General features: G+C 29.5%; 1 protein-coding gene across 2 annotated transcripts in view; it reads left to right on the top strand.

Moving 5' to 3' along the window:
* The window catches only part of Scp2 (Sarcoplasmic calcium-binding protein 2), a 152,027-nt gene that overhangs the window by 76,012 nt on the left and 60,365 nt on the right, over positions 1 to 15,650 (top strand). For both annotated transcript variants that reach the window (XM_088262245.1, XM_088262244.1), the window contains one exon: positions 15,027 to 15,079. In XM_088262245.1, coding sequence (XP_088118371.1) covers positions 15,027 to 15,079 — 53 coding nt within the window. The remainder of the gene's footprint in view (positions 1 to 15,026; positions 15,080 to 15,650) is intronic.

Below are 15,650 nucleotides of genomic sequence, written 5' to 3'. Positions count from 1 at the left end.
TGTATAAAAATTTAAAATAAATAAAAAAAAATAATCCCATTTTTTATTGAATCACTTCGCGTTTGGTTACTTTTAGAAATGAGGCTAGATTTACATTGAGTCCAGTTACTGACTTGGTACTAATATCGGATGAATCGAAATTATTGATTTTTAATTTAAGTTCTAATTGTTAAATACCACTATTTCTTAAAATCTATTGTGACACATGATTCGATGCATTCTGTATCATTTTCAAACGTGCGGATTGCATCAAAACTCGTGTCACAATATATTTTAAGAATAAGTGGTATTTACCAAATAAAACCTTAATTAAAAATGGTCAGATTTTACCACAAAGTGACAGTCTTAAGACAAAGTGAATTCTGGTAAAACATGAATTATTATAACACTCACCTTATCATTCATCGTTCATTTTGTGTAATACTTTGATTATTCCGAAACCGGTAGTCACGAATAAGTGTTTATCAAAGTGTTATTACGTAAAATGAACTATGAATGATCAGGAGAATGTTATATTACCATACCACAAAGTTAACAATGATTTTAATTTACAAAATACATTAATTGAAAATTTGCTTTTCCGAAATACGTCACCATTATTATCTATGTTCCCATTACAAAAGGTCCCTCCCCTTTCAATTAATAAACTGTGATATGCAATCAAGTAAGTGCGTTTTTTATTTACAAGCAATCTATTGATGAGTCTAAGAGAGCTAGATATTCATGCATCACACCACACACAGAATATTTAGCACCTCACATGTATGAAGCTCGATGTACACAGCTCCGCGGGATCCTACGTTATTAAATGTTGCTTTTTCATTCTAATGGTCCAATATATCAGACAAATCCTCCCCAGAGATCAGGTGTAAGGGAGGAAAAGTTTCACTCTCTGGCTGCAAAGCCTATGGTTTCATAAAGGGGTGTATGCTGGAAAATTCCTACTAAACGTGCTAGGAAACGCGATAATAAGTTTACGAGTTCACGCGCAATTAGAATTATTTATAGTTAATATAACCATAATTTATAGCACATGAAGTGAACAAGATCTTGTCACATATGAATACAAGAAAATGAATATTATATAAATAAAAACTCATCCATGAAAGCTTAACTATCAGTTCACAGTCCAGTCCTGGTACGAAACCTAATGTATGGAAGTGAAACATGCCCCTATCATTTTTTCTACCATTTTGTGAGATGAATATGTGTACCTACGTGTCAAACTTAAGAAGTCTACGTCCTTATTACTATGAATCTAATGGACTAAAAATACAACATAAAAAGGAGTTAATACGTATTATATAGAGGATATACGAATTCTATGCCAATAGTAATATCTAAAAAAAACTACTTTGCAGATTCATTGTGATGTTTTCTACACCTACTTTTGCATAGTAAAAAGCTAACAGCGAAAGCCAAACTGGCAGTCACAACGAATTACTGATACCATCCCTCATATCGGGAAGCGAAGCATGGAATTGGTAAATGAAGGATGCAAGTGGATCGAATGCAGTCGAAATACGATCTCTTAGATGTGCGGCAAAACGATGTTAGTAGATAGTAGATATTAGAATTGTGAAATAGCGAATGAATGCAAAACTGATATAAGCAATATCGATTAAATTAAGAAAAGTGTGTTGAGATGGTTTGGACACTTAGACTGAATGAGTGAAAAAATAATTGTTAAATAAATTAAACATTGGTTTGTACGCAAAAAAAAAAAATATTGAATTATCATATTAACAAAAAATCTGCCAATGCTTAATAACTGCGTCAAAGAGTTTTTCTGTAATAAAATCATTCGCTGTACATGCAGTTTGTAAATTTTTTAAGCCAAATATTTTTTTCTGTAATTGATTCGATAGTCACTTTGTGGTTATATCTATCCATTTGTAATTTAAATTTTACATGGGAAATAAAAACTATTGTGACACGGAAAGTGATGCTGAATGCATTGAAACATGTGTCACAATAGAATTTTTTTCAAAAAGTAGTATGTACCGAATAAAATATAAATTAAAAATAAAATGATTAAATATCACGTTTCGCTGTTTCAAAAATCGATGCAATTCAATTTCTCGGTCTATGTAAAAAAATAATGTAATTAAAAAAATAAAAACATTTTTTTGAATTTCCGATGTTGGTTTGTTTTTCGGAACGGTGTTTTTCATGTAATATATTTAAATTAAATTCAGTAATAAAAGATAAATACCAAATTATTCTTACTGAAAGTTTATTTAAGGACGTTTTTCAGCTTTTGTTTATTTTTGTAACCGAGTGCTTTCTTTTAAAGTTGCTAGCTAATGTAAAGTACTAAACTAAGTAAAAAGCCTGTCATCTTTTTTAATGCAATATTTAACAACACCAAGATCTTAACAGTGAAAAATTTTCTGGCTTCGCTAATTTTTTTTCTTCATATTTTGGTATGAAACGAAATGCGTCACTTACATGAAAAGATATAAAAATAATGTGTAGAAAAAATTAAGAGGAAAAAAGGTTACAATGGTAAAAAATAAATGTGTAGATTTTTATTTTCATAATGCCTATTTTAATTTTTATTTGCTTTCGTAATTTTTTTTGTTTATGGAATAAATTCACATATTGTTACATTCTTTTTGATATCTCATCAAAGATGAAGAAGAATATGGAAGTCTGGGCATTTACGGGGCTTACGACCGTCATAGGCTGGTTTAGGTGATCACTTTACACACGTGTAACATTCACCAATTCTACCCATTATTGACAACCACACTACTCAAATTCTTGGAAGTTCTATATATATGAACCAATTTAGAAACCTTGTTCACGAATCACTAGAACTTCACTAGAGACATCTATTGGTGAGATGTGAAGAAGCTTTTTATTAAGCAGAAACTCTTATATTAGTATGTGAGATCCGAATCCTGGATTATAATCACACACATGAGAAACGCCAGAAAATACCATTTTCATTTTTATTATTAAGCTTATAATTTGACCAGATAATTTATTTACAACATTTTGAGTATGTCCAAATACTTGTTCACAAAATCTGGATTATCTCCAATTACAGGAGTTATTTTCATATTACTTTTTGATATCTCATCAAAGATGAAGAAGAATATGGAAGTCTGGGCATTTACGGGGCTTACGACCGTCATAGGCTGGTTTAAGCGATCACTTTACACACGTGTAACATTCACCAATTCTACCCATTATTGACAACCACACTACTCAAATTCTTGGAAGTTCTATATATTATATTCTATTGTTACATTCTGTTATACGTTTTTTATAAGTTTTGTTGTTTTTGTTTAGTGGCGCCTTGTACAATATTCCTGTTTCTTGTTTGTTTTTATTTTTTAAAGTTTATTTTATTTTCCAATACTTTGTTCTTTAAAACAAATAATGGAACACTAAGTACTTCCAAATACCCAACGCTTATTCCAGCCAATTAAACAATTATTATTATTATTATTATATTATCAGTTAATAAGGTTTGTTATTTTTGGTAGACAGGAAAGGTAGCTCAGATAAAATATTGATTGGAGTATCGGACGGCTAAGGGTGAAGGCTCTTATAAATAATGACCTGTAAATCTATTGAAGATATATCCAATGGAAACTCACCCTTTTCGATTATATTCTGAGGAAAATTCTAAACGACCCTTTAGAGATAACATCAAATCTTGAAGCAGGTATCTATACTCAATACGTGGTTCAATTAAATATTGAACAACAACAAAACTTCCTCTTAAAGTCAACCCTTTGCACTCAAGATTTTTTTGGTAAGACATACCAGTAACTCGAGTGTATTTTTTTTTAAATTTGATTATAAAATAGTTGATTTTAGAAAATATACAAAAAAAAACTGGTAGTGGGTATTATGCAAATTGACAATAAAACCAATAGATAAGTATTTCAAATGGTTTATTTAAGAAAAATAAAGACTATTGGTTACTATTTTTTAATTTAATAGTGTTTCGATGTATGGTATCTAACAAAACAATCACCCAAATGCATCCTAGGCTGCCCAGGACATAATAAATAATAAATAATAAAACCCTTATCCGCACCCCAATGGTGCATAGGGCACTGCGTCATATAACCGCAGTGTTATCTTGATCGTTTACACATGAAGGAAAGGTGATCAGCCTTCCGCTTCAGGTACCAGTCCAGGGTAATATTGAATAAATATGACAGTGAAAAAATCACGTAATTTACCCCCCTTGGGAATCGAACCTGGGACCTCCAGAACGGTAGCCGAGCATGCTGACCATTACACTACGGAGGCGGACAAGTGTCACGAAATTCAAAAGTCTCATGCCTTTGCCAATTTTTATCCCTCCGTGAGTAAACCACAAAGTCTATTTTTGTTTTTTTTTTGTATTTCCAGAACGAAAGCACACAATGATATATTTTTTATGACTTTTTTTCAAAATACTAGAAGGCGTAGCAATAAAGATGTGTACATCTTGAGTAAATTTCCTTTGATGTAAATTTCTGGGCTGTAACTTGTCAAGTTTGGTGGTTTAACTTTGCACTTCCAAGTTTGCTTGTAATTTATTACATTTGTAAAATTCCTTGCCGCAGGTACGAACTTAAACTGAGGGCCCTTCAGATTTGTATGAGTGATTACACTTCTAACGTCGCATGCATTATTCATTCTTTTAAAAATCCCCTTCGTGTAGAGATGGTGCTTGAAAAGGTTGCTAATACAGGCCAATTACTTTCGAAGAATTTTTGTGTTAGCAAGTCAAAAGCCTCACCCGAAACTAGTTGGTTGTTAGTAAAAAAGTGAGTGTATCAAAAAGTCTTTTTATTTCTCAAAATAATATTTCAATATGATCCACAAAGTTAATGCTTTCAATATTCAAAACATTATTTATTTCGTTTTTAAAACCTCTTGGTATTACATTCAACAACAACAAAAAAAATTTGAGTGTATTATTTGATTAAATTTCGATCCAATATACGAATAATATAACATGTATTTGATGGGCTGAAAAATAAATAATTTATTTTGTTTAAAAGCTATGAGCTACCGGAATTCCATGATTTATGTAGGGATTTCCCAAGTTGAACAAAACATTGTAATCACGCGGACAAAGGGTAAAGTTTTCAGATGTTAGTTTTCATGGTAAAACCAACTGACGAGGTAAACGTTGACCAAACTGAATTTTGATCAGTGTCCGTCCACAAGTTTATACGGAATCGGAAGTTTGCGATGTTTTGTTTCCTGGTTTTTCGGCACACCGGATGCTACGTAGGAAACTCCATAAATATGTTTTTTACAGGGTTAAAATAATAGGCAGCTGTAAACGGAACTTTGCTATTGTCTTATGATTAGAATTTAACATGCATAGCTTTTTCCGCCTCCATAGTGTAATGGTCAGTACGCTCGGCTACCGTACTGGAGGTCCCGGGTTCGATTCCCATGGGGGGCGTCAAATAAATATAAGCGATTTTTTCAATATAATATTTATTCAATATTATCCTGGACTGATCACCTTTTTTTCATGTGTTGACGGTCAAGATACCACTATGTTTACATGATGTACTGCCCTGTGCACCATCGGATGTGGATGAGGGTTTGAAGAAGAAATGAATGGGCAACTATTTACGTAATTTAACTTGTCATTAGAAATATATATGCATAGCTTAAGAATTATGTAAAATTATGAGAAATACGAGTATATATATAACATTTTGAGTGTGTGCAAATACTTGTTAACAAATCTGGGTTTCTCCGCTTTTTAGAATTATGTCAGTTTTTTACATAATTCTACCAAAAGTACTTTTTTCTGTACACCTTTGAAAATTTCATAAATTCAATAAATGTATAATATGATTAAAACTTTTCATTCTCAAAGTACCTTCACCACATAAAGTTTTTTTAAAAATTCCATAATAAAAATCGTTACAGTGGAAATAATTTTCTCCTCAGAGAACTCCTAGCCATTCATAATTGTTATTATTATTAGTACTGAACACGAATGTAATACGCCAAGACGTGTATTACCGTCAATGGGCAATAAATCAAACACTCGTAGCTCTGGTATTGCAAACATTTGTGATTCGAGGAATAAACGCCAATCTGAATTAACGTCCTGTGAGCCGATCCGTAATGAAAATTGACGTTTTCTTAGGTATACGAAATCAAATTGCTAACTTGAAATGCGATTAGTTATTTATTATTGTCTTCTCCGCTAGAGCAAACTTCTAGACAGCATTTTGAGTGTGCCCAAATACTTGGTCACAAATCTGGATTATCTCCAATTATAGGAGTTATTTTTCATATTATTCTTTGATATCTCAACAAAGATGAAGAAGAATAAAGTCTAGGTATGTACGGGGCTTGCGACTGACATGGATTAAATATTTTCAAGGATATTTTCTGGCGTTAGTCATGTACGTGATTATAATCCAGGATTTGGACCTCACATACAAATTAAAGAGTTTCTGCTTAGGAAAAACCTTCTTTTATCTCACCAATAGATGTCTCTAGAGAAATTCTAGTGATTCATGTAGATTTTGGTTTTTAATATAATAAAGTAAAATTAGATTTTCTAAAATCATTAAAAACTTTGTAAATACTTACTACTACTACTACTTACCCTTTCGCACCCAATTGTGCATAAGGCACTGCATAATATCAATACAATATTGTTTTAACCGTTTATTATACGAAGGGAAGGTTAATCAATGATCATTCTTGCCTTTCCGGAACCAGTCTAGGGTAATATTAAATGATTAAAATGCAACATCAAACAAATCCAAAAAAACTAAAAATATTTGGGAACCTTATAATTCAATAATCTCCCTACAGATATAAAAAATGGAAGTATTTGAATTATTTAAAAAAACTGTTAAACATGTTAATTGAAAAAAAAAACACGCCCACACAAATAATATAAAGAAAATATAATATTTTATCAGTAATTAAGTACAAACAATAAACAATGAGTTTTAGCAGAAATATTTGAAGCAAAGCTACATTTCTATCATATTTTATTAAAGTTCTTTACTTATCGCGCTTAGGCTTATTATAAATTCAATTAAAATTAAACAATGCATTTCACTGGCAATCTGATCAACGCGGTCATTTTATATTTATTCATAATTTGCACGACGGGTTGAATATTTTAATAAATTAAAATTAAATAATAATTTAAATAAATTACACTGTAATTATATTTGTGTGATTTCAGAACGACGTTTTTAGTAGATTATTAATTTTTTACTAATAAATACATTGTAAACATATAAATTAAATATTGGCTGTTCTACAGAGGGAACAAATAAAGTTCATTTAAGTTTATTTAAAAAAAATATAAACACAATTATGCTTGCCTCCACCATGCTTGTAGTAACCGCGTTTATTCACCGCGCTGGAGATCTCGGGTTCGATAACCAAGGGGATATAAATGTTATTCCATTCTAATATTACCCTGGACTGGTACGTAAAGCGTTAGCCTGTTCAATTTGATGCAGTTTCATTTGCACTATTGGTGGAGATAAGGATATAAAGAAGACGATTTATTAAAATTAAATAAATAAACTCTACTCTTTAATACTTATAAAGCAGCAAAAAATCGTTAATATATATTTACTGGCAAAAGAACTATTGTTTTTCTATATTCTCTTTTTAATTGTTTTGAGATCTTATAAAAAACATATAAAATTATGAATATTTTAATTTTTTTATAAATATTCATAAAAATATAACATTTTTATAGCATTTCTAATAGCTGTTGAAATTGAAATTGAAATTGAAATTAAAAACATGTACCGCAGTCATACAGGATAAAGTGATATATATATATATATATATATATATATATATATATATATATATATATATATATATATATATATATATATATATATATATATATATATATATATATACATATATATATATATGTATATATATATATATATATATATATATATATATATATATATATATATATATATATATATATATATATATATATATAATATATATATATATATATATATATATATATATATATATATATATATATATATATATATATATATATATATATATATATATATATATATATATATATATATATAAATATATATATATATATATATATATATATATATATATATATATATATATATATATATTTATATATATATATATATATATATATATATATATATATATATATACATATATGTATATGTATATATATATATATATATATATATATATATATATATATATATATATATATATATATATATATATATTTATTTATTTTTATAAATGTTACGCTTACATAGTTCTAATTTCCAAGATTAATAATGCTTGTTATACGGAAATTGAACAGTGCCATCTTACGACCTGAATTAATGATCGTTTCTTATGTATGAGTCGTATTTTAATCTTCCGTCGTAATAATATATGCCCTATAAAACATACATAATATATATAAACCACATATGTTAAAATCTAGTGAATAGTATTCATATAAATCAGCCCTGGCCAACTCACGGCCCGCGGTCATGAATGACGAACATTTATATTTTTCAAATATCGGTTACTTCAGAATTTATGTTGAGTAATATCTAAATTATACCCCATTATTCCAAAAATATAATTTTATAGTAAATACATAACACCAACAAAATTTTCATAAGATGTTTTGCCAAAAAAATTATTAGTGTCTTTGGATTTACATAAGTTTGTAAAGCTTTTTTTTCCAAAATGAAACAAAATAAAAATAAAAACAGGGCGTCAATAACTGACGTCTATCTCGAAAACTAGTTTGGGTAATGCAACTTCAACCATTGAAAAAAAAATGGAAATATTAACCCTTCACTGCATAGTGTATCAAATTTGTTACATACCCAAAAGTAAGTGTCAAAACGTCCATTAAAAATATAAGCAATTATTCTTTGTTGTTACTGATTAGATACATTCATAACTTACGTATATAGTTCATAATTTACCCAAAAGACTTTATTATTTTTTTACAAAAATGTTAATTTCACTTAAATTAGTTTATATTAGTTTACTCACCGAGATTTTTACATCTACCGGTTTCGAGACGAACCCGTCTCTTCGTCAGGACAATCACTAACACAGCATGCAAACAATACTACCCTTCACCACCATAGCACCATTGTTTGCATGCTGTGCTAGTGATTGTCCTGACGAAAAGACGGGTATGTCTCGAAACCGGTAGACGTAAAAATCTCGGTGAGTGGTTATAAACTAATTTTATTAACATTTTTGTAAAAAAATAATTAATTAAAAATGACTAACCACAAAGTAAATGGTTTAAATGTGAATAATATTGAAAATAAAGCCAAAATAATAACTTCACTTGTTTCTCGAAGACGAACTGTCAATGCAGTTATGCAGTCATGCAAAAAAAAGTCATGCAGTGAAGGGTTAAGTAAGAAATCTCGCACAGAGTGGCCATTTATAACTTGGTTATATTTTAAATAAAATTGCTAATATTGTTTGATTTAACTAACTAACTAACCATCACGCCGCATCCCCGCAGGGGTAGGCAGAGAGAATAGAAAGCCACACTACTCTGTCTTTGCAAACATTCTTCGCCTCTTCCACGATCATGTATCTCCTTATACATGAGGAGTTTGATTCATGTGTTTTTATTAATAATTTTGATTGTTAAAATTGTTAAAAATGTTTATTATTATACAAATTAATTTATTGTTGGTTCAATGTGCTTTTTCCTCCCACATTTGGTTTGAGAAATGTTTTTTTTTTCACAATTCCCATGATTATACTTTTTGATTACCTCTGCATTCAAATTATTTCTAAGACTTACAAAAAATAAATAAGTCTGAAATTCGTTATATTTTTTTTATTATTATTTCTTTCTAAAAATGTCTGTATGTGGGAAAATTACGTCATCGATGCGGCCCGGGATACAATTTGGATTGGCCAGGGCTGATATAAATGAAGGTGTATTAATACTTAGGTACCCGCGTGTGAGTGAGGTTATTAACGTTGATGTGGCAACTCTGGTTGATTAATGGTTCGTTCGTGATGTGTGTGGCTCCAATTTTCACCAATAAAACCCATTATTTATATCAAATGCACTCACTTTTACCCTGTTCTTCAATATTAAATTTGAATACAAACCTCATAACGAAATTCAGTTAATATTATTGTGTTAAAATACTGACATCTGCGAACAAGCGCGGTAACTGACATTTTTAGATAATTAGAAATGATTTTGTTTATTAAAAGCATTGTTGACTTTGTGGTATGGTTATATAACACTCCCTTTTTCATTTATCGTTCACTTTGTGTAATACAACTTTAAAGTGATATTACACAAAGTTAACGATGAATGATAAGGAGAGAAATGATTTTCACTGATTTAAACATTGTATTTAAAAGTGACATGTCCGCCACCGTGATGTGATGGTTAGCGTGTTTAGCTGCCATTCTAGAGGTCCCAGGTTCGATTACCAAGGGGGGTGAAATGAAATATTAGTGATTTTACACTCGTATATCTATTTAATACTACCCTGGACTGGTCCTTGAAATGCAGGATTGATCACCTTGCCTTTATATAAGTAACGATCAACATAACATTACGTTAAAACGATGCAGTATCCTATGCACCATTGGGTACGGATAAGGGTGAGATTAATAGAAACAAAAAAATTCAAACAGCAAATCCTCGTTTAAAAATTTAACAAAATTGGAGCTACTTCGTAAGATTTCCCAAAGTCTCAAACTTTATATATGTTTGTACGTATTCCTAAATATGTATTTATAAATCAAAGTGTAGAAGTACTTAAATGTGTGTAAAAATATATGTGTATATGTCCACCTCCGTAGTGTAATGGTCAGCACGCTCGGCTACCGTTCTGGAGGTTCCGGGTTCGATTCCCAGGGGGGGTCAAATAAATATTAGTGATTTTTTCACTGAAATATTTATTCAATATTACCCTGGACTGGTACCTGAAACGGAGGGCTGATCACCTTTCCGTCGTGTGTAAACGATCGAGATAACACTGCGTTTATATAAAACAGTGCCCTATGCACCATTGGGATGCGGATAAGGGTTTATTATTATTTATTAAAAATATCTGAAAAGTATGTCTGCAAAAATATGTGAAGGGCAGTCTGATTTTATTTATTTAGAAGTCTCAACAATTTCGTTTTGCAATTAAAGCAAGAAAGCAGTATAAAAATATTAATAAAAAATTGTCTTAAAACAGCGAAAATATGATTCAACAATACATGTTATTTTTTGTATCTTTTAAATATAGAATTTAATTTAAAAGGGCAAGAGGAACTAACCTAAAAATAACAATTTTCATTTAATCTCCACAACACCCCCACTAGCTAAAAGCATTATTACTGCATATAAAATTTACGTGGTTCTTTATTATTCCGTTTGCATTTAACCGTTACGAAAGTATTTTTTTAAATCCCACAAAAGTGCATTAAGTTGCAGCTTTTACCACGAGTATAGTGCATAAAATAATAATAAACCTTAAAAAATAGTAAAACCTAAAATTTTACCACGAAATGTAACAGACACCGTAAAGTTAAAATGTATTTAGTTTTCTTAAAAGTTTACTTATTTTTTTTAATTAGTTTTATTTAAGTTTGTTACATTGTTTGTTTCATTTATAAATTTAATTAATTAATATAAGAATAATCAAAACACCCAAATCAACAAATTAATGCAATTTGCGTATTACGTCATTCCCTTACTTAATGAAAATTACGTGAAAGTATGATATTTTAATAAGTATAATATTACCTATTAAATTTCAAAGAACTTATACAAATTCTCAGTGGCTTTTACCAAGCTTTTTAAGCTTGTACAGCGCGGGTATGCAACCCCAAGTGCCATACTTATTTCTGCCATTCCCCTTATTTTAATCCTTATCCGCAACCAATAGTGCATAGGGCCCTGAAGCTGGGTGTTTAAAAAAGTTATATAATAAAATAAGTACTATTTTTTTTCCGAATGAATTTTATTTGACCAGCAGCCTAGTTTCGTCGTAACCGACATCACCAGTCTGATGGTGTCGGTTACGACGACACCCAGTTGCTGGTCAAATAAAATTCATGTGGAAAAAATTAAATAGTTGTTATTTTATTACATAAAATGCAGTTCCACCAAGAAATGTCAGTACGAAACTTAAATTTACGGAGTTTATGAAAATATAATTTTAATTTAAAATTTTCATTTCAGGTGTCTCCAAGTATATTAAATAATATGGAAAAAATACACACACTACACATTACACATTACAAATAAATACATTAAGAAAGTCTTTTTAAAATTAAAATAAAATTCGCATGTGAAAGAAGGTGTCTGTTGAAGGAAAAAATCTTAATTCTTAAAATCTATTTCTTTTATGGTTAATGAGAAATAAACACAAAGTCAGCGATACAATAAATTTGTTACATATCGCTCACTCCTTTCAACAACATCATATATCAAAAATCGTAAACTTGCAGTTGGGCATATTTTTAAATTAATATTTACCCCCTACAAGGCTGAAAGGGTTTTTTTTTAATTTTGAAGAAAAGGTATTGCTTAATTATTTTTTAAATATACTAAATACTTTTCGAATGGTGAAAAAACATTAAGGTTTTACATAAAAAGATCTGTTGCACAGTAAAAAGTTCAATAAGTGGCTTGATATTTATTTTTACTACATTTTTTTATATTTTTAAACTTTAAAAACGATCTCAGGAAAAATCAAGTTTTTTGAAATATGACGTTGTTGTGAGTGAGCGACAAGTACTTGCAAAAATGTTGAAGGTTGCAAACTTCATTTTACCGTGAGAGCAATTGCTTTGAGTGCGAAGCCATCAAGTAATGGAAAACTCGAAGGTGGTAAAAACTTTCAAGGCATTTAAAAAAGAAAAAAATACGGTCTTTTTTAAAAATTCCTTCACTTAAGGGCGTACTCGAAAAATAATCGATGAAAATAGCATTACGACTTTTAAATGTGGGAATCTATATTGACATCACATAGCACACGTGTGATGTGACAAATTTCCATTTGTTATCAGAAGGATATTGATATACGTTATTAACTTTGTAGTATGGTAATATAACACTCTCATTGTCATTTATCGTTCATTTTATTTAATATCACTTAAAACTGTATTTCACCACTACCATAATAATTAAAAATAACAATAAAATTTATTAAATACACATTTGGTACACGAGGGAATTAAAATTTTACATTCCGACATCTTAACAAAGATGAAGAAGAATATGAAAGTGTGGGTAAATACAGGGCTTATGACATTTCATAGGCTGGTTAAGTGGTCACATTACACAAGTGTAACATTCACCATTTTACCCATGGTTGACAACCACACTTCTCAAATTTTTGAGATTATTAATCAATTACATGACACAGTACGTATAAGTTCACAAGAACCTTCTATGTTGGATTGAGAATGCTTTTATTTGGCAGAGACCCTTTTATTTGTATGCAAGATCCGAATCACGGATTATTTTCATATACTGGGAAACGCCTGAAAACATGATTTTGAATTTGTTTATGTAGCTTATAATTTAACCAGTTATTTTTATTAACAACATGTTGAAAGTGTCCAAATAGTTATTCACAAATCTAGCTTTTCTTCACTTAAGAGTCATTTTAACATGTCAACATAGAAGAAGAGTTCCAAAAAATTTAGTGAATAGTGTGGTTGTCAATCATGTGTAGAATTGGTGAACGTTATACTGTCTATAAAGTGATCACTTAACCAGCTTACGACAGTTCATAAGCCCTATAAATACCCAGACTTCCATATCTTTGTTTAGATGTCGAAATGTAAAAATGACTCCTTAGTAGAGTAAATCCAAATTTATAAAATTAAAAAACTTTGTTTTAACCACTTTTTGATTATTAGTACACTTTATGTTATAACATCTAGGATTTTTTACGGAATGTGTGGAAGTTTTTAGTAAAGGAATGTAATTCATTATGAGTATTTTAATTTTTTAATGTTTTAGAATGTAATAAACCCTGATGATGACAAGGTTCTTGTAGAAACCGGTTTGTTAAAGTGTACTAATAATAAAAAAGTGGTTAAAACAAAGTTGTTTGATTTTATAAAGTTTATAAAATGTGCCACAAAGTATCTGCGAAAAGCATTCAAGAAATTAATCCAGATTTGTCAAGTATTTGGACACACTAAAAATGTTGTAAATATCGTATTAATATTCTATCCGCACTAAAAATGTTTCTGGTGAACTCACCTTTTGTAGCATTATACTACGTATAAAGTGAGAAATACGAGTATATTTGCGTCAAAGGACAAATCTTTCCATAAAATTCAGGGTGCGATAGATTTACGTTTAAAGGGGGCTACAGCCTGATGACTATTTGAATAACACTTGGAGCCAGGTTTTGATATAATCCCTTTTATTCAGAATAGGAAAAGGGCCATGAATACGGCGAGCTTTGCAAAACAGGTCTCATTTTAAGGGCTGCATAATACATATTAAATCCACCCCACCTGTACAGACCTTTAAAAATGGCAGTGTATTTTTGGAATATTCCAATTTGCCCGCGAATCGCGTCGCCTATTCGTTTTACTTTCATTTCATAAATATGTACACGAAATGAATTGCAAACATGAAATTTACAATAAATTTATTCAATTTATCCGAACTCACCGTATATTTTAAAGTTGAAAATTAAAGAATATGTACCATGAAATATTCTTTCTTTAAAATAAAAATAAAAACATAAAAATTATATCATGATATTATATTTTAAATTTACAAAGGGTTATGTTAATTACTGTTTTAAATTTACGTATAATCCTCTGAAATTTAGAAAGTATTCGTAATTATTTTATTATTAGTGGTATTATTTATTTAATATCCAGGTGTAATATGTTGTTATAGGTGTTTATAAATAAACCCAGATTCATAAATGAATCGAAGTGAAAAAAAATTATCAATACATTTTCAAAATAACAGTAAATTTTGAATCGAAATAATATTTACAAATTCCTTTTTTCAGATGTCAACCAAAGCGGAACCATCGAGAAGAAGGACTTCGAGTTGGCCATCGAGGTATGTTTATGTAACCATTTATCAAAATTTACTTATTTATTTAATATTTTTTTATGGGAAGAATCTAAAAATTGCACATTATATATTTGTGACTTTTTGTTGTTAACATAATTTGAATGTGACTGGATCGGTCCACAAACGCAGTGTTTATGTTGTTAAATCAATGGATGATTTAAATATAAAAATAAAACACTGTTTAATATCAAATTTTAGTTTATCAATGTAAACAAGACTAGTTTTGAGATCATTCATAGTTCTCGAATATTGTCGTGTTTACTTTGTGTACTTTTGTAAAAGTGTTTTTTTTAATCATCTAGACATTCTACAAAGTTAATGGTAAATCAATAAATAATATAACGGAATTGTAAATAAAAATCCACAAAATAAAAGTTTTATTGCATCTCATAGTATGTTTTGATACTATTTGATTATACTTTTCCTGGTTGATACTATTCGATTGTGTTTTTTCTAGGTTTGGTTGATAATTTTAAAATCGTGCGAATAAATCTATATGTCGGAAAACGGCTTTTACGTTTGGATAACAAGTCCCTAAGGGCAAAGGGATAAATAT

Source organism: Brachycentrus maculatus, unplaced genomic scaffold (assembly GCF_059751285.1).
Source record: "Brachycentrus maculatus isolate JH-2025_06_01 unplaced genomic scaffold, ASM5975128v1 h1tg000176l, whole genome shotgun sequence".
Taxonomy (NCBI): domain Eukaryota; kingdom Metazoa; phylum Arthropoda; class Insecta; order Trichoptera; family Brachycentridae; genus Brachycentrus; species Brachycentrus maculatus.
Note: the sequence above shows the minus strand (reverse complement) of the source record. Positions and strands in the feature narration are given on the sequence as shown.